This window comes from Python bivittatus, unplaced genomic scaffold (genome assembly GCF_059951505.1).
Source record: "Python bivittatus isolate LINGU-HERP-01145 unplaced genomic scaffold, Pbiv_v1 ctg000270_np1212, whole genome shotgun sequence".
Lineage (NCBI taxonomy): Eukaryota > Metazoa > Chordata > Lepidosauria > Squamata > Pythonidae > Python > Python bivittatus.
Genome location: NW_028277050.1, coordinates 1,466,579 through 1,486,762, shown reverse-complemented (window position 1 = coordinate 1,486,762; position 20,184 = coordinate 1,466,579). Strand labels below are relative to the sequence as shown.

Below are 20,184 nucleotides of genomic sequence, written 5' to 3'. Positions count from 1 at the left end.
TTAATAGAGAATAAAATGTGCTGCATTATACAATTACAGGCAATACCTACTGACAGTCTCACATTTTGTCTGAATTTATCTAAACATTATAAACTATAGGCTCAGTTCACTTAAATCTGACCATTTTATGTCACAAGCCATGGCTTTGTAGCTTAGAATTCTAGTCTGCACAGGCCACTTACAAGCTGATTCATGCAACTTGCTGACCCATGAATTGGATTATTCGCTATCATAGTTGGTTGGATTCATTACTTTATTGCTTAGTGTGATGTGTGAACCTAGCCACTGTTGCTCTATCCAACATCCTCACAAGGGATTGTAACAAGTTTGAAATTAAAAGATCATATGAGGCTTTTCTGAGTAAACCTATGCCAAGTTTCCATATTGGGAAACGGTTTGTTTTCAGAGTGATCTTCAGCAAACCAGAAAAATATGGTTGACTTAAATTGGGATGGGAGACTGACGCTTGTTGCTTAAAAAAAAGGCAGTAACTTGCAGAAGCAGTTGTCACAGGGACTCCTGCAAGTGCCTTAATCTAATAATTTTTCTATAAAAGAAGTGTACCTTGTGCATCTTTTAATCTGCTTTCTGATAGGGTCTATGTGATTAGCCCCCTGCAGGGGTTTTTCTACTTAGGAATTGTAGGTAGATGAGCAACAAGCATCATTTTCAATTATGTCCAACTGATGTCAAAAGCTAAGTGGTCCGACTTGATTAGTGCTTGGACGGGCTACCGCTAGGAAGTCCCAGGGCTGTGAGCATATTTGGAATGGTTGCACAGAGTGGTGACATTTAAAAAAATTAACAAACTATAATGGTTAAAGTACCAAATACATAGAACTGACCTGAGTTCATATGTCCTCTCCAGATGTGTGAGATCCAGCAGTATCTTCGGTAGACGCTGCAAAGAAGAAAAGCTCACAGTCAATTATAATTAGTTATGCCAGTGTTTATCAATTTGGGCATAACTAATTCTGGGAGCTGAAGTGCACACATCCTAAAGCGGCCAAGGTTGAGAAACACCGAGTTAACACTGAGCTCATAACCCTAGGTGCAGAACTCTGGTTTTTGTCTTAACAAATTTCTTTTGAGAAATTATTTTCCGGAGATCAAATCCGCCCGGCTGGTAAAAGACCAAGAAAGGATATCTAATACACATTGCATCTTTTAACGGAGAAAACATTTCAGATCCCATCTGAAGAGAGCACGAGTAAAGCACTCGTGGGAATAAGCAAAACAGCAGCAGCAGCTCTCTGATGGAGAACTAGCAGCGCTGTGCGGAAGCGAGGGGCTGTAGGCATAAAGAAATTGTTGAAACGAGGGGGTTCGTATTTCCGCTTTCGGCGTCTTTTGTCCTTCGGGGTGGAAGCGTGAGCTCTGTTGGAAATAAAGGGAAACATTCACGTTTTGGTGGTAGCTGGGACTGAGCAGAAGCACGCCTCCCGAAAAGAAAGCGTGCACCGACGATTAAGCGGCTCTTCCCTTTGTAACTGGGTTCGTAAAACCACTGTGGTTTTCTGCATGAAATAGAAGGTGATGGACAGCGTAAACTCTTGTGGCCGGGTAGATAACGCAGATCCCCCTTTTGATTTTTTTTTCTGTTCACTTCTGCGGATCAGCCACCCTTGCCGTAGGAGAAAAGGGAAGGGAAGAGGCCAGGAGTTCCGCGAAAGTATTCCGAACCGTCCTATTGGCAAGTGTATGAATCAAAGAAAGCGGCAACTACCTAACCAATCACAAGGCCGCAAAGGTAAGGGGCGGGGAGAAAGGAACGACCAATGAGATTTCTCCGAAAGAGGAAGGAAGTGAGAATGCTCACGGAGGGGCGGAGCCTACCCACGTGTCGGACTCCACGTCGAAGCGGAGGCCTAGGCCATGGGGCGCAAGTTGGACCCGAACAGGCCGGCGAAGCGGGGCCCAGGTCGAAAAGCCCGCAAGCAGCGCGGAGCGGAGGTGGAGCTCGCCCGCTTTTTGCCTCCCAGTAAGTCACTCTCCCGGGACTTCGTGTCGGAGAGCCGCGTTAGCCTAGGGTGGCAAAGAATCAGGAATCTGGTAGGCGCCTTTTCCGACTAACCACTTGTATTCAAAGGCATAAGCTTTCCTGAAGTGCAGCTCACTTCAGCATGCGTGGAGTGGCTAGGCTGGTGTAGGACTTAACCTGGGAGGGGAAGATAGGTTGGTTATGCAGATCAGGTTACACGTGAGACAGATTATAAGCACCTTATTGATTAACAATTGTATTGTGTTAAAACATTGTGTTGAAAACTTCTGAGATTTCTCGGACGTTCAAAGTCCCGCTTGTCCAAAGTAGTCGTTTTGAGATCTGCTGTAGAGCGTCCTGGGAGGCTGAGATGCCCTGATATTAATTTGTCCTTGTTTTGAGTCCTGATGTCTAAGAATTAATGGGCACGCCTTTGACATCAGGGCTCAAAACAAGGACAGGGTAATGTCAAGGCACCTCAGCCTCCTAGGACATTCTGTAGCAGCTCTCAAAGTGACTGCTCTGGAAAAGACAAGACTTTAACATCATCATTGAGAGAGAAATTGCTGAACTTGTGTACATCCAAAGGTTTCTGGCTATCTCAGACAATTGCAACAATGGTTTTCATCACACTACAATTGTCAATTTATAAGATACTTGTAATCTGTCTCACATTTGCATAACTAACCTGTTTCATCATTCCCCTCCCCCCCCCCCGCCTCACCCAGATTTAAATCCTACATCAGCTTAGCCACTCTATGCATAGGATGAAGTGATCTACAGCTCACAAAAGCTTATGCTTTCACTAAAAGTTATTAGTTGGAAAAATTGCTACTAGACTCCTGATTTTTCTCCCAGGGCTGAGCACATAGTGAGGATCAGACAAAGTAGACTTCAGTTCTTTCCTCTGGCCTCTGGTTTTTAAGAATGTACCTGAAGTGAAATTTAAGCTGGATGATTTTTTTGGAGGCTGGCATATTGCAGCACATGAAGCACAGCCTCTTTTGCTGTGATGCCACTCCTGAACATTGGCTTGCACTCTGCCAGTGAGGCAATTTCATGATAACTTTCTTCCTGTCTCTGATTCAGTGACTAAGTATGCAGAGTTTTACCTGTTGGGTATGTTTAGTCTGAGGTCTGGTTCATGTTCTTGGTGTTGCCCCATATGTGTTAAGGAGATGCTGTGTTCAAATCTCAGATCTCAAATGGGTGAGTGGCTTTGGGCAAGTCACTAAACTTCAAAGACCACATTTCATGTAGACCAGCAATGATTTACCTGGTTTACCTTCCAGGCAAGAATTCTAAAGCTGTTTTTAATACTTGAAAACTTTTGATGACATGTTTCAGTTGGGAATTAGGTAAGCTTCCTACTTATTTTCCTTTGAATGTTGTGTGGAACCAGAATTCTCTTGAACGACAGCCCTTATTTTTTGTTAAAGTAAAAAGAGAAACAGACAATTCAAAAATATTGAAGTTATGAGGGAAAGTGTGTTGTTCTCTGTTGTATGTGTATATATATTTAATTTTTTGCTGAGGAGAGGAGAGGTATGGAAATTGAACTATACTGTTTACCAAAATCATACCTTACTGAATCAGTAGCAAGATGCTTCATTTTCTCACTATAAAATTGTACTATTTGATGTATTCATGAACTTTGGGGCAGTTCTCTAGTTTTTACCTTTACTAGTAAATGGCATATTAAAATAAAAATATGTCACATTTGTAGCTTCATGGAAATCAATTTACAGTATTTAATCAGTTAAGTGACAACTGCATCAAACTGAAAATGCCATATATCCTTCATTATGGAGGTGAAAAAGGCCCCAATATTTTGAAAATAAAAACAGAAGAGACACAAGGCAAAAGAATATCTTAAGACTTCAGCAGACATTTCCAATTTTGTGTGGAGGGCTTGAGGCCAGAAAGATCTTTTTGTTCTATTTTTCCATAAATGTGCATTCTGTAGTTTGACAACTTTAAAAATGTCACCGCTTTGTTGGCATCATAGGTCACGCCTCTCTGTTCTGTCAAATTCAGCTTTCCCATAAGTGTTTGAAAACTTTGTGAGTGGTACGTTATCTACAAAAGTTTATACCATGAGAAACATGTTGATCTTTAAATGCCATAAAGGTTTTTGTATTTCCTACAAAGGTTTCCCCCTCTTGAAATGTAGTTTGTTTTTTTCTTGCAGCGCTTGATGACAGTGCAACAAAGCTTTCCAGTCATGCTCGACGAAGGTTAGTATAGTTAGTATACAATGTGTCTTTTTTTTTATATGCCTCCCTGTCAGTGAAAAATGTTTTCAGCTGACAATTTGGTTTTTATTATACTGGTAATGCAGATTATTTTAAATTAGCATATTGTGCGTTTATGCCCTGAAGTACTTGGCTGTGTAGATTCCAAGGGTCCCATGTGGACCTCCCAAACTTTAAATGTGTCTTTTAGAGCTTCTGCAAAAGGTTGTTACCAAATTGTAAATTTTAATGTGACAAAAGGGGATAAGTGTGAAGTATGTCATGTGTATTAATTCAGATGTCAATAAAATGCAGGGTTTGTGCTCAGTTTCTCTTACTTTTTAGAGAGCGATCTCTGGCGTACCACTTAAAGACCAAATTTGGCTCTTGGCCCAGAAAAAGTTGTGTACCCCTGCTCTAAGATGTGAAGCCACTTAAGAGGCACAGCTGCTGCCGGGCAGAAACAGCACACACACACTCACCCCAATGAGGGAGCGCTCAGTTCCCCCCTCATCCTGCTGAAGGAGGTAGGCTAACCAGCACAGACCCCCCCCTAACAGGCAACCATGCCAGCATCCCAGCCAGCTGGTTGGCCACATCCAGCTCTTTGATGGGTCTAGCACCTTCCACAGCAGGCTTGTTTAGTTACCTTCTGGCTTTTCAAGACCACGCTGATGTCCATAGCCAGCCAGGTTAGTTTACCTTGTTCCACCCACTCCCTCGCCATGTGGAAGGGGGTTTTTCTCCAGGCAGGGCAAAAGTCTTGTGTTGCAAAAAGTGTGGAATGTAATAAACTGCTGTGTGAAGCTTTCATCCACCCTGTGGTGTATTCAGTCATAGCCAAAAGAACCCACTACAGAGGAGGGGTATCTTTGAAGATATTAAAAACAAATGTAAACATTTACAATTTAATGCACAACATCTGGCAGTTATCGCTAGGGCATTTTCAGTGAGATATCAGTAGTGATATGGTTTAGGCTTGTCCTTCATGCTGAGTTTAAATCCCAAGGATTGTTGTCCCTGAATCATATTATTCCTATTTTTGCCAGAGTTTGTAGGTTAGCATTAGAAATTGAGAGAGTACTTACTATATACAGTGGGGCAAAAAAGTATTTAGTCAGCCACCAATTGTGCACTTTCTCCCACTTAAAAAGATGAGAGAGGCCTGTAATTTTCATCATAGGTATACCTCAACTATGAGAGACAAAATGGGGGAAAAAATCCAGAAAACCACATTGTCTGATTTTTAAAGAATTTATTTGCAAATCATGGTGGAAAGTAAGTATTTGGTCAATATCAAAAGGTCATCTCAATACTTTGTTATATATCCTTTGTTGGCAATGACAGAGGTCAAACGTTTTCTGTAAGTCTTCACAAGGTTTTCACACACTGTTGCTGGTATTGTGGCCCATTCCTCCATGCAGATCTCCTCTAGAGCAGTGATGTTTTGGGGCTGTCGCTGGGCAACACGGACTTTCAACTCCCTCCAAAGGTTTTCCATGGGGTTGAGATCTGGAGACTGGCTAGGCCACTCCAGGACCTTGAAATGCTTCTTACGAAGCCACTCCTTCGTTGCCCGGGCGGTGTGTTTGGGATCATTGTCATGCTGAAAGACCCAGCCACGTTTCATCTTCGATGCCCTTGCTGATGGAAGGAGGTGTTCACTCAAAATCTCACGATACATGGCCCCATTCATTCATTCTTTCCTTTACACGGATCAGTTGTCCTGGTCCCTTTGCAGAAAAACAGCCCCAAAGCATGATGTTTCCACCCCCATGCTTCATAGTAGGTATGGTGTTCTTTGGATGCAACTCAGCATTCTCTCTCCTCCAAACACGACGAGTTGAGTTTAGACCAAAACGTTCTACTTTCATTTCATCTGACCATATGACATTCTCCCAATCCTCTTCTGGATCATCCAAATGCTCTCTAGCAAACTTCAGACAGGCCCAGACATGTACTGGCTTAAGCAGGGGGATTGCAGGATTTGAGTCCCTGGCAGCATAGTGTGTTACTGATGGTAGCCTTTGTTACTTTGGTCCCAGCTCTCTGCAGGTCATTCACTAGGTCCCCCCATGTGGTTCTGGGATTTTTGCTCACCGTTCTTGTGATCATTTTGACCCCACAGGGTGAGATCTTGCGTGGAGCCCCAGATTGAGGGAGATTATCAGTGGTCTTGTATGTCTTCCATTTTCTAATTATTGCTCCCACAGTTGATTTCTTCACACCAAGCTGCTTGCCTATTGCAGATTCAGTCTTCCCCTTTGGTGGCTGACTAAATACTTTTTTGCCCCACTGTAATTAGCAGCACGTCCTCTGAATTTCAAGTAATGATTGACTGGTGTACACAGCAAGCTTTAAGCATGCTATTAATTTGAATAAATGATTCTGAATGTATCTATGCTGTTCAGTTTTCCTGGATTTTTATATATCTTTGCAATAAATGTATCTGCAGTTTAACAGGAGCTTTTGCAGTTTCACAGATAACTTCAACATTACTAGGAAAACATATTATAAGCTGTGATATAAGGGTTGAATGAAAAGTAATGCCTCCTTTAGTTTAAATAGGGATATTTTAATAAATGAAACAAGAAAATAATCCTCAAAATGAGCTGTTTTGTTACCTGTTTTAATTCTGCACATCATCACCACCATTCACTGCACGCTTCTGTTCCTATGAAATGCCAAGCTTGACAGCAATTTCCCTTTGATCCACCTATTGTCCTTAATCAATTTATCAACTTTTCTCATGCGAAACTCATCAGTTGCTGCCACAAGTTGTCTACTGTGATCTTGATCACACGAATCAGGTCTTTCTGGTTCACCGTCTACATTTTTGGCCCAGTGAAGCACAATATGATGGGCGAGCTTCTTAAAGCTGTCAGAAAAGGACTCCATACTTTGTCTCTTCAACCAGGTCCTCACAGTCCTTTTCACATCTTCATTTGTGTTAAACAGATGCCCACCAAAGTATTCCTTCAGTTTTGGGAAAAGGTGGAAGTCACATGTGCTAGTCTAGACTGTATGGCTGATGGGGTAAGATGGTGAGATTCAGCTTTGCCATTGCCTCTTGGGTGGCTCATGAGGTGTGAGGCCTAGTGTTGTCATGTTGCAGCAAAATATCCTTCTTGTGTTTCCAAATTATACTTAATGGTTGTTTCAAAGTTTTGAGTATTGCAGTTTGGCACTCTGAGTTGATAGTAGTGCAAAGTTCAAGGAAATTAATGTGATTAATACCATCTGCATCCCCCAAAAAAGTATAACCACGAGTTTTCCTGCCAATGCCTAGGTTTTGAATTCTTTTCTCAGGTGAAGCTTTTTGATTATATTCATGGACTAACATTAGTTTCTAGGTCATAACAATGAGCCCATATTTCATTGGCTGTCACGATGCGGTGAAGAAATTCCTTCTGATGTGACAGCAATTGCTGGCAAATTTAAACTCTTGGAGCTTTCATCTCTTGCACAAATCTTCCAATATTGAAGAACATCAATAAGATGAAGAACCCACACATTCCTGTGAAATGCCAAATTTGGCAGCAATTTCCCTTTGAGTGATCTGTCATTTGTCCTTAATCAGTTCATCAGCCTTTCTCATGTGAAACTCACTGGTTGCTGTCACAAATCATCCACTTTGTACTTAATCATACAGATCAGCTCTCCTTAGATCACCATCTTTACATTTTTTGCCCAATGATGCACAGTACTCATGTCAAAATAGCTATCACCATAAACAACCTGCATTTGGTTGTGAATTTCATTTAGTGGGACTTCCTTGACAGTCAAAAATTGATTCACGATGCATTGCTTAGAGTGCATTGTCAAGTACTCACTGCAGGTTTCCATTTCACAAACAGTAGCCACACAACCTTTTCTCATAGCAACTTCCCACCAAATGAAGTGAAAGTACTGATGCTGAAAGACACATCAGAGCTTGTAATACATCAGTACTGCCATCTATTAATGACCTATAACATTGGAGGCATTGCTTTTCATTCAACCCTGTATATTAGGCTTTTTAGCAGCAATTGGACACTATTTTCCTGAAATAAGCAGATTCACCTATTTATAGTAAATGTGAAGAATTTAAAATAGCAATAGGGGAGAACCAAAATAGTCTTAATTTGTTCTCATACTGTTGCTTTGCTAATTACTCAGTTTTAAATTCATGTTCCTTATTTTTATTGTCTTGGACCCAGTAGCTTTTTATTCATTCTTCTATTTCATTTTAGAGCTGCAAAAAGACGAATTAAATCTGAGAAACCGCAGATGGGCAAGAAAGTCCTTGATCACCAAAACCTGACGGGTACGTGGATAGAATCAAGTATATGCTGACATTTAGCTTATTTAGACAGATTGATAGGAGTTGTTTCCATTTGGGGCATACAGCTGATGGATGCAGAGCAGCAATCTGCTTCCCCAACTTAGTATCTTCCAAATGTATAGGACTTCAGTTTCCATACTTACCAGTAACACACGCTGGCTAAGGATTCTAGCCCAAAACATCTAAAATACTAAGCCACAGAATAACTGTTGGACATTTCTGTTCTGTTACTTTAGGAGACTAGGAAGAATATTCCACTTCAGACATTAGCTGGTACTCAGAAGCTGGGTTCCAGCGGAACAATGTAGGCAGAGGGAGGGTGGTGGGATCTGTTCTTTTCTTCCTCCAGCGCCCAACATCCCCATATTGCAGTCTGTTCCTGTCAGTCCCTTGGACTCCAGGAACAACTATTCAGAGGTTCATTCTGCATCAGTTTGTGTCATTGGAAGCATTTGGAAAGCTTTCCTACCCACCCCACCCCAAAAGAGTAACTGTGTGATCTGTACTGGGCAGATGCAATCAGCTATAAAATTAACAAACTTACTGTGCTATTAGCTTTAACAAATTTTATAAGGATCTACTTTGTTATATGATAAAGTCAGTTTGGTAAATGAAAGCTGCTTTTGTATTTCTATTCATTTACCACCTTCAAACTAAAGGATATTAGCAATTATACTCAACTAATTAGTAGAACTTTAGCTGATTGATCACTTGACATGTCTAATTTTAGTCCAGATGGAAGCTCAATGGAATATACATTGTGCAGGGCATAACATTTTCTGGTGAAAGATGGATCAAGTTTTCTCAGTTAAGTACAAGAGAAGAAAATAGGAATGGCTGAAAACTAGTAGAATTGGATTCAGCTACTGCCCTGCTGGCAGTGATTTTGACTTGCTTGGATATACAGATAGTCCTCAAGTTACAATGGTAATTAGGGGCAGAATTTCCATCACTAAGAAATGCAGCCATAAAGCATGATGTCATGTGACCGCATCGTTTAGCGACGGCAATCCCAGCACTCCCCGTTGTTGTTGTTAACCAAATCCCATCCAGTTGTTAGGCGAGGACCCACCCCGATCCAAGCCATTCCCAGCTTGGTCCCTCCCAGCCTGGTCCCTCCAGCCCCGAGCCTCAGTAAGGTAAGGGACTGCCTCCTTTTCAGCTCCCCCCACCTGCCTGTCCCCCCCCCCATCTCTGCCCTTTTGACCGCCTTGCACTCTGCTGGCCTTGCCGACCCTGCTGCCCCATCTGACCTTTGCCGTCTTCCTCCTGGATCACAACTTTTATTATTCTCCATCCGCATGAGGTTGAAGAACTGTGCTGTAAAACATGTGCCAGGGCAAACAGTTCTTTGTAGCTTGTTTCACAGTGTTCTATTGTCCTTCTTGGCAGCTAAAGAGAAAACGCTAAAGAATGCAAATAAGGGGAAAAGTTCCCAAGAGGACAACCAAACTAGCTGCAGCACTAATGCCGCCACGCAGCTCACTTCCCCTGCCTTAGGGAAGAAAAGATCCAGGCCGGAAGAGAGTGAAGAAGAAGAAGAAGAAAGCATGGCTTTCAGTGATGAAGATGATCTAAGTGAAGATGAGATTATGGATGACTATGGAGTTTCTTCCTCTAGTGATGAAGATGTAAGAATATTTGGCAATAATGTTTTTTGGTGGCTGTTATTCATATAGGTGGAAATATTTCTTACTTATTACATGGGAAATCAGGTCTTGTGTCATTGTCTCCTATTTGAATTTTGTGTCTGCCATGTCTCTTGGGCCGTTTGCTCCCCGGTTTAAAGCCCCATATTCTGTGTTGGGATGCACTGTAATCCAATGTTACAAAACAGCTAAGTTATCCATACATACTGAGCATGCTTATGTCTAGGAGAGCACCAATAATATGCTGTATAATTTATTTAACTTAGTGAGACCAACAGTGGGAATCTGCTGGTACTGTATGACCAAGAAAACCTGAGGTTAAAGAAGGTGTTTGTCAGTAGCCCCAGCCTAAGATGTCAGATTACTAAGCAGCAATTAGTAGTTTTGAGTGCTGTGCAGAGATGTGATGGTGGGTTTCTAAGGGTGTTTTGCCTTTTTTTTTGCTTCCTAATTTTTCCACAGATTTGCTTTGACACTTGCTGGGTACTAATGAAAAAAGATAGATTTAGTCACTCTATTCTTTCTCATTGCTCCTTCCTTCCTCTCCCTGCCCTCTGCTTCCCCAGTATTGTAGCCCTTGGTGAAAGCTCTTCCACTGAAAGGATGATCTGCTACAGTATCTTGAAGCAATCTCTACTAAAGTTTAATGGAATTGTGTTTATAAGGATCTCCTCCTATTATTTGTTGTGACTAGTTCTACTCTGCTCTAGTTCATGAGTATCACCATGATATTAAAAAGATAGCTGCATTCACAGAATGAGTACGTATTCTGTTTATATTAAAAAAAACATGATTCTTTAAAGCTGCCCAGAGTCATTTGAGAGTCAGACAGCCTTCTCAATCTAATTTATTTATTTAAATAAATTTAACTGGGCAGGAGATAGAGAAAGAAGATATCCTTACCCTGGTGGGCTTAGAGTATATCATGTTACTATACTCTCCCTCCCTGCTCTTTATGTTGTAGCTCTATGTTATTCAGAGGGGGTGGGTAGAGTATACTGATTATGTGCTTCTTTGTGTGCTTTTAAATTCAGCTCCTGCCTATAGAGCGAGCTGCTCGAAAACAAAAGCTGGAGGGGTGAGTAATCCAGAATATTTGATTTGGGGAGATGAGCCTTTTCCCTTTACAGTGGACCCACTTTTTCTCCCACTCCTTCCCTGTGATTCTCCTTGCTAAACGCTTTTCTTCTTGGTTATAGGCAGGACATCAGTGAGGATGACAGTGAGGATGAGACACCACCTTCCAGGCAGAGGGTAGAGCAAGAACAAGAAAAGGACACCGACCTGCAGCTCAACATGGAGGCAGGGGAGTGCTTTGTGCTTCCCAGTGGGCAGGAGATAGAGAAAGAAGATATCCTTATCCTGGTGGGCTTAGAGTATATTATGGGGGTTGCCCAGGGTTGCCCTGAGGATACAGCCATGTGTCTCCTCGTGCATCTTTCTCTATAAATCCCTTTGCGCTGCACAGCTTCATTATAGGCTCTGTATGGTAAATTCATACAGGTCCCCTAATCTAGTACTACGTTAGACTCTCCATCTTCATAAAAGGATGGCAGTCCTGAATTGCTTTACTGGAAGAGAGTTTAGGTATGAACATCTCTTTGGCTCATTTGGGTTCATTCGTATTTTAGGACTGTTTTTAAGTGAGATAAATGTGTAATAAGTAAATGAATGTGGTGCAGTTCCAGTGTGTCATGATAAACCACTTTCTGTCTTGCACTGAACTAGCATGACACATTTTCACAACCAGTTTGCATTTTGAATGGCAGACCATGAAGGTTCAATGGGCAAATTAAGCTTCAACCCCTAATGTGCCTTATTGGGACTCAAAATACTTTCTTTGTATTTTTACCTTTGGGCAAGGGGGCAGAGCTAAGTGCTGGGGCTTCCAAATCTGGACTGCAAAAATATATTTGTGCTGTCATCTAGTGGTTATCTGGATTTTTGTAGCCCTAGTCAGTGGCCCCGTATTTGATCTCCAGCTACTAAGATCTCTGGTGCCACTATTGTAGAGGCCTGAATAAGTTGCTGATGGAATCAATAGTCTCTGGAGTTACAGTGGGACAAAAAAGTATTTAGTCAGCCACCAATTGTGCAAGTTCTCCCACTTAAAAAGATGAGAGAGGCCTGTAATTTTCATCATAGGTATACCTCAACTATGAGAGACAAAATAGGGGGGAAATCCAGAAAACCACATTGTCTGATTTTTAAAGAATTTATTTGCAAATCATGGTGGAAAGTAAGTATTTGGTCAATATCAAAAGGTCATCTCAATACTTTGTTATATATCCTTTGTTGGCAATGACAGAGGTCAAACGTTTTCTGTAAGTCTTCACAAGGTTTTCACACATTGTTGCTGGTATTTTGGCCCATTCCTCCATGCAGATCTCCTCTAGAGCAGTGATGTTTTGGGGCTGTCGCTGGGCAACACGGACTTTCAACTCCCTCCAAAGGTTTTCCATGGGGTTGAGATCTGGAGACTGGCTAGGCCACTCCAGGACCTTGAAATGCTTCTTACGAAGCCACTCCTTCATTGCCCGGGCGGTGTGTTTGGGATCATTGTCATGCTGAAAGACCCAGCCACGTTTCATCTTCGATGCCCTTGCTGATGGAAGGAGGTGTTCACTCAAAATCTCACGATACATGGCCCCATTCATTCATTCTTTCCTTTACACGGAACAGTCGTCCTGGTCCCTTTGCAGAAAAACAGCCCCAAAGCATGATGTTTCCACCCCCATGCTTCACAGTAGGTATAGTGTTCTTTGGATGCAACTCAGCATTCTCTCTCCTCCAAACACAAGTTGAGTTTAGACCAAAACGTTCTACTTTGGTTTCATCTGACCATATGACATTCTCCCAATCCTCTTCTGGATCATCCAAATGCTCTCTAGCAAACTTCAGACAGGCCCAGACATGTACTGGCTTAAGCAGGGGGATTGCAGGATTTGAGTCCCTGGCAGCATAGTGTGTTACTGATGGTAGCCTTTGTTACTTTGGTCCCAGCTCTCTGCAGGTCATTCACTAGGTCCCCCCATGTGGTTCTGGGATTTTTGCTCACCGTTCTTGTGATCATTTTGACCCCACAGGGTGAGATCTTGCGTGGAGCCCCAGATTGAGGGAGATTATCAGTGGTCTTGTATGTCTTCCATTTTCTAATTATTGCTCCCACAGTTGATTTCTTCACACCAAGCTGCTTGCCTATTGCAGATTCAGTCTTCCCAGCCTGGTGCAGGTCTACAATTTTGTTTCTGGTGTCCTTCAACAGCTCTTTGGTCTTGGCCATAGTGGAGTTTGGAGTGTGACTGTTTGAGGTTGTGGACAGGTGTCTTTTATACTGATAACAAGGTCAAACAGGTGCCATTACTACAGGTAACGAGTGAAGGACAGAGGAGCCTCTTAAAGAAATAGTTACAGGTCTGTGAGAGCCAGACATCTTGCTTGTTTGTAGGTGACCAAATACTTATTTTCCACCATGATTTGCAAATAAATTCTTTAAAAATCAGACAATGTGATTTTCTGGATTTTTTCCCCCATTTTGTCTCTCATAGTTGAGGTATACCTATGATGAAAATTACAGGCCTCTCTCATCTTTTTAAGTGGGAGAACTTGCACAATTGGTGGCTGACTAAATACTTTTTTGCCCCACTGTAGTACTACAAAAGGCTGATTAAGTTACTAGTAAAATTAGTTATCTGCCTTGGTATAAGACAGTTTCACATATTTGTAGTTGTTCCTTAATTTCCTTTTTACCTGCTCAGCCTCCTGATCTCCAACTTATTCATCAGCGTATAAAAGACAACATGGAGGTTCTTCAGGATTTCAGTTCAAAGCGAGAAAAAGAGCGCTCACGGCAGGAATATTTATCCCTTCTGCATCGGGATCTTGCTGCATATTATTCTTACAGTGACTTCTTAATTGGAAAGATGACAGAACTCTTCCCTCTCTCTGAGGTACTATTTTTCTAGAAAGATTTTGAGTCAGAAACACAACCCATGTCCCTGCTGCAGTCAACCACAAGTCTAAAATCTTGGCAGATAATTTGGTGCCAAAGTTTTCTCAGTCATCAGTTTCTTTTGTTCGTAAGTTCCATTGTATTCACATGCAGATCAATGTGCACACATACTCTTAATGCAGATCTGCTTGCTCCAAGAACTCCAGTATAATTCTAAATATTCCTCTTCTTCCATGCCATCAAGGCCCCTCCCCCAGGTAATATTAGCTTGGACTGATGAGATGCTTCTTGTCTTATTAGATTATTGTTGATAGACTAAGAACTGTTCTTGGTTTCTTGCATAGCATAAATTGACTTGAACAAAGAATTTTCAGTTTTGCCCTATTCACCTCTTTTGGTAGATTGGGATTTTTTAGATCAAGTGTCAGCTCAATTACTTCTTCTCCATGGAATAAAGCTTAGTGCCTGTAGCTACTGTTTTCTTGATGAGAAAAGTTTCCCATTCTTTCATTTGTCGTCTTCTCTGCATGCTTTTAGGTGGTTGATTTCTTGGAAGCCAATGAGGTCTCTCGGCCTGTGACCCTCCGTACCAATACACTGAAGACAAGACGCCGTGATTTAGCCCAGGTGTGTACCTAACTGAGCATCTCCAACCTTTTTCTGCTCTTATTTTTGCCATGATTGAAAGAGCTAAACTCCCTCCTTTGTCTTGCAGGCCTTAATAAATCGTGGAGTAAATTTAGACCCATTAGGAAAGTGGTCAAAAACTGGACTTGTTGTGTATGACTCTTCTGTGCCGATAGGTGAGTATCTCTCTGCTCTTCCTCCCACAACCCCCACCTCTATATATGCACCAGCATTGCTTTGCCTGTATTTATCCCTCTTCCCTTTTGTCTTGTAGGTGCCACCCCAGAATACTTAGCTGGACACTACATGCTGCAAGGTGCTTCCAGCCTTCTCCCTGTCATGGCTCTTGCCCCTCAGGAGAATGAGCGGATTCTGGACATGTGCTGTGCCCCAGGAGGCAAGACCAGTTACATAGGTACTCATGCTTGTTGGGGAGGAATGGGTTCAGATTCCCCATTTTTGGGACCATCTACCATACAAAACTGCTGTATTCTCTCCGTTAAAAGGTGGGTTCCTTGAGAAAGCTGACTTCTGAAGGTCCACTTCTTCCCTGAAGACAGAAATTGTCATTCTCTTCCTTCTGTAGGGACAGTTGTAGGTTTCATATCTGGTCTCTTCTATTCGTTTAGTTGAGTTCTTGCAACATTGCCCTCACTTACAGGATAGGTAGAGAGTTGAAAAGGTAAAAAAACAGAAGTAATGAGAGCTGGGCTTACACCTGGCCCCTGTTTCCTCAGCCTCCCAGCAGGAGAGTCAGATGAAGGAGATACAAGTAGGAGTAATGTTGGCAAACCCAACTTTAAAGCCTTGGGCAGGGTAAAGTATAGCTCCATGTCCTTACATCTCCATAGCGTGGAGCATACCATTTTATTCTTCTGCAGCTGTAGGTCCCCCTTCTGTGCTCTCTCCCCATTCAGTGACATTTCTTCCTTTGGCTGCTAAGCTCAGGGGTAGGACCCAGCAACCACAAGGGAGACCTGTAGGTGAGAAGTTTGCAGCTACCATTTTATTCTTTATTCTTGAGAGTAAATGGGGGTGTGGGCAAGGTAGCTCCTGGGTTGACACAAAACCAGAACCCTGTTCATATGTTCAGCTTGAGCAGTATTTAAATGCCTACAATAAATATGGAAATGCATATGGTGGCCCTCTCCTCAGTATTTCTGGGTGTGTTCCCGTTTCATTTCCCCAGCTCCTGGCTTCGTTCTGTTGAAAAAGAATTCTTATTCATTTGCTGGAATTGAGTAGAATTCTCATGGTTAAGCATTGAATTTTATCAGGGTCTTTTAATGTCAGACAGAGGGCTTTTGGATTGACATCCTCCCCTCTTCAGATGTTGCCACTCTACATGGCATTGCTAGAGACTATGAAAGACTTAGTGTGCATAATCGTAGTCTTTTCCCCTGTGCTGAAGTAATTGTCTGGGATGAACCAGCCTGATCAAGGCTTAGGTTCATCCCTTCAGCTCCAGCATCTTTGTCTGATTTGAGGCCACTTGTTGTCAGCCCCACTAGGTGGACCAGACCAGGAAATCAATTCCACAGGAAATCTGAAACTACTTTGATTGAGATAGGCCATAATAATAGAGTCTTGCAAGTCTGATTGTGCTGTAGGTCCTCTCCCTTCTTATACTCCTATGAATTAGGGAGGTATCTGTCTGAGCCTCTTCCAAATATTAGCTGTCTGTTGTGGCCTTAAGACATCTTTCACCTCTTGTTGCTTTGGTAATGGAGCTTGCATATCAAGGTCATCTCCCTTGCTCTCTACATTCATCATAGGAAGTAGGGTTAATTTGCCTTTGAATTTTGTTTACTAAGCCAGTGTTTCTCAACTTTAAGATGTGTGGACTTCAACTCCCAGAATTCCCCAGTCAGCCCTCAACTGCCCTGCAAATTGCCTTTGCCTTGATTGTTGTTACCTTGGTTGTTGCTAAGGTTTCGTAACTAGCAGCCTAGAGGGAATTAAATGTTGTCATGTCTGGCTTCAGGGAGGAAATAAAGATTCCTCATGCTCTTGCCCTCAACCAATTTTTTTTTTAAGGCTTTGCCTCAGAGACAGGCTAAAGGGTTTAGAACTGTGCTGAGTAACTGCTTCGCAGGAAATGCAGGCATTTTGTACAGAGGAGAAGGGTTTGCCTGGGTAGGGAATCCCAAAGCAGCAGACTGTACGGAAGGAATGAAAGATTCCTGGGATTGTTGCTGCAAAGGCAGGCCTGATGCACACCTTTCTGTTCTACCTGGCAGCTCAGCTGATGAAGAACACAGGGGTGATACTGGCTAATGACAGCAATGCTGAGCGTTTGCACAGTGTGGTGGGAAACTTGCACCGCTTAGGAGTCACAAACACTGTTGTGAGCCACTGTGATGGGCGCCAGTTTCCTAAGGTATGTTGCTGCTGAGGACATTGGCTCCATGTGTCTTGGGGGAGTAGGGGACACCTTTCCCTTCCTGGGCTAGCTGTCAGGGGCAGAGCGGGCAATGCTGTCTCCACTCTCTCAGTCAGCTTTCCCCTGCTGGTTAAGCAAGACCCATGCCCAGGGAGCCGATGAGGGCAGGCAGGACCAGACGTGGCTGCTTTGTCTTCTGCTCTGCGGGGAAGAGGGGACGTCAAGATAGGTGTTTAGTCTTCAGATAGTAACCTCAGAGAGCAAATAGAATCAAGAGAGAAGCTTCCTTCTCAGTGCATTTTTCTTCATCTTAAGGTACTGGGTGGTTTTGACAGAGTCCTGCTTGATGCTCCCTGCAGTGGTACCGGTGTTATTTCAAAGGACCCCACAGTCAAAACTAATAAGGTAAGTTAATTCACTGTCACTGCATGAAGCACAGCAGTAGCTGAATGGGCATGCAGAGTAGCTCAGAATGATACATTGGTTCTTCATTTCATGTTGCATAACCTTGATAGAAGTGCCTCTTTAAGGATATCTGAAGGAGGTGAGGGAGACAACATGGAAACATACTGACTGAATGGTCATTTGCCTGATCAGAAGTTAAAACTTTTGGCTAGAATGTCCTTTGGAAGAATTGGTCATGGAACTGAACAGCATGGATGGTCCTGGTACTCTATGCATACTGAGATTTGTTTCTATTAACATGTATCTCCCTGTCTCTTTCAGGATGAAAAGGACATTTTGCGCTGTGCTCACCTACAGAAGGAGCTGATCCTCAGTGCCATTGACTCAGTTAATGCGACCTCTGAGAGCGGGGGATACATTGTATATTGCACATGTTCAGTCTTAGTAAGTGTCTGTTTTATTTGCCATCTCCACTGGCCATGCAGTAAAACACCCTTGTTCTGCTGGAGGCCTTGAGGAACCTGACTGCCTGTGCTCTGTGGTGACAGGTGGAAGAGAACGAGTGGGTTGTGGATTATGCCCTGAAGAAGCGCAATGTCCGCTTGGTGCCTACGGGTCTGGACTTTGGCAAAGAAGGATTTACCCGGTTTGTATCTCTAATTCTGAAAACTGGAGTGGGACAGTGGACATTCACTCAAATGCTTCAAGTGTTGAAAATGCATCATTTTTTTCTTTGCATTTGTTTAGGTTTAAAGAGCGTCGTTTCCACCCTTCCTTGAAATCCACACGCCGTTTCTATCCTCACACCCACAACATGGATGGTTTTTTTGTGGCCAAATTGAAAAAGTTTTCCAATGCCATTCCCAAACCTCTGAAAGGTAATGAATCTAAGAGCTTGCCTTTTTCAGGAACCTTATTTTGCTAACAAACAACGCCCACCAGAATCATGAACCTGGAAAGGCAAATCAGTTAACATCTCCACCAGAATAAATTTTGAAAATGCCAAATATACCATTCTGCTGAATTACCCTCTGTGTCTTATTATCCACAGATCCTACTTAGTCAAATAACAAGGCTTTATTTTGAGGTGGACCTGAATGAGACCTAAATATTTGGTGGGGAAGGGGCTAAAGAATAGAAACCAAAGAGAAAATTAAGTATGTTGGGGAGAAGGTGAATCTGTTGGTTCTGCTGGGTCCAGAAAATGTCACAGGTAGTCATTCTCTCTAGAGTGGGTGGTCGAGATACACACCTATAGGGGCACACTGTTGCACCTGCTTAACTCAGACAAGCGTTTTGCTGAGCCCGTGCAGCTACTGTGCAGGCCCAGAAAAAGAGACGGCTCCTTTACAGCACCTACACTGGATCCAAAGCCCCCTTGCCTGCTTCAAATCCAAATATTGCATACCTTTACAAAAATATGTGTAAATGAATTTGACATTATACAAATGTGTTCCAGTCAAGTTAACCTCAAAGGAAATTAATCAACTGAAAATTATTGTGTTGGTTGAACATCCTAATACCTTATTCTAACTGCAGTAAGGAAGATGCAATTTGGAATAAGGTCAGAATCGGGTTTGTACCAGCTCTTCTCAGAACTTTTAGTAGTAATTGGGACCCAGAAACGTCCTGTTAAAGAAGTTAAAACCTGAAATTAATTTTAATTAAAAGCAGAAAATGTCAGTAATCTGATGGCTACTCCCAATCTAACATTTTTTCTGCTTCTAGATGAAGAGTCTAGTGGAGAGCCAACAACGCAAAGAGTAAAAGATGGATCTGCTCCAGCTCCAACTCCAACTGAGCCTTTGCCTAAAAAGAAAAAAGGTCCAGAAAGTAAAGCTAGTCAACAGCAGGCTTCAAAGCAAGAGCTTTCTGCTGCAGTAGCAGCCAGGAAGGAGGCTAAAGGAGAGCTGAAAGCTAATAAAAAGAAGAAACAGCTTGCTGCCTCCAAGCAGAGCAACTTTCAGAAGAGGTCCAGACTCTTGAATGCTGCTTGGCCCTCTCCTGGAGGGCTAAGGGCTAAGTCAGCCCCCAGAAAGAAAGGCAGTGTACAACGAAGCCCCCAGTAGAAGGGAGGCCACCGTGTTTGATACAACATGAAACAACTGCTGGCAATTCTAGGAAGACTGGTGGGAGATCCTGACCAAGATAACTTGTCCTGGCAAGACTTGTGCAGAAGTGATCAGGCACTTCCCTTTTTGCTTCAGATGTTTTCATTTATTTTTAGCCTGTTGAAGGGCAGAGACTATTTGAATGAGACCCCTATCCATCATTAAAAGTTTCCTTGATCTCATGAGGTGTCTTAGGTCTTTTCTATTTGTCCCTACTAGGAATCTTCAGCCTTTGGGTTCTGAACATCAAGGCTTCATCCTGGATAACTCTTCCTTGTTATCTGTGACTGAGTTCACGCCTCGGGCTAAGCAATGGTTAATAGGTTTGCTATTTGGGGCTGGTGAAAGCTTTAAAATTCCTGGAAGCTACGGACTGAGGAAGGCTAAAACATACTGCAATCAACCACACACAACTCCATGCAGAGTATAATTTCTCTTATAAATGTAATTTATAAATCACATACCAATTTAATTGGTTCCTGGTTGATTTCTGAGATGGTGGGTTTGGACCTTGAAAG

The 20,184-nt window shown here is 42.5% G+C and overlaps 1 protein-coding gene across 1 annotated transcript; it reads left to right on the top strand.

Moving 5' to 3' along the window:
- Window positions 1-1,818: 1,818 nt before the first annotated feature.
- Window positions 1,819-19,848, top strand: NOP2 (NOP2 nucleolar protein). Its single transcript, XM_007429611.3, has 16 exons — window positions 1,819-1,981; window positions 4,173-4,218; window positions 8,448-8,521; window positions 9,932-10,170; window positions 11,223-11,266; window positions 11,388-11,539; window positions 13,939-14,138; window positions 14,678-14,767; window positions 14,856-14,943; window positions 15,042-15,182; window positions 17,008-17,147; window positions 17,466-17,555; window positions 17,877-17,999; window positions 18,104-18,201; window positions 18,303-18,433; window positions 19,284-19,848. The coding sequence occupies exons 1-16, from the start codon at window positions 1,876-1,878 to the stop codon at window positions 19,622-19,624; spliced, it is 2,103 nt and encodes a 700-aa protein (XP_007429673.1). The 5' UTR covers window positions 1,819-1,875; the 3' UTR covers window positions 19,625-19,848.
- The last annotated feature ends 336 nt before the right edge of the window (window positions 19,849-20,184 follow it).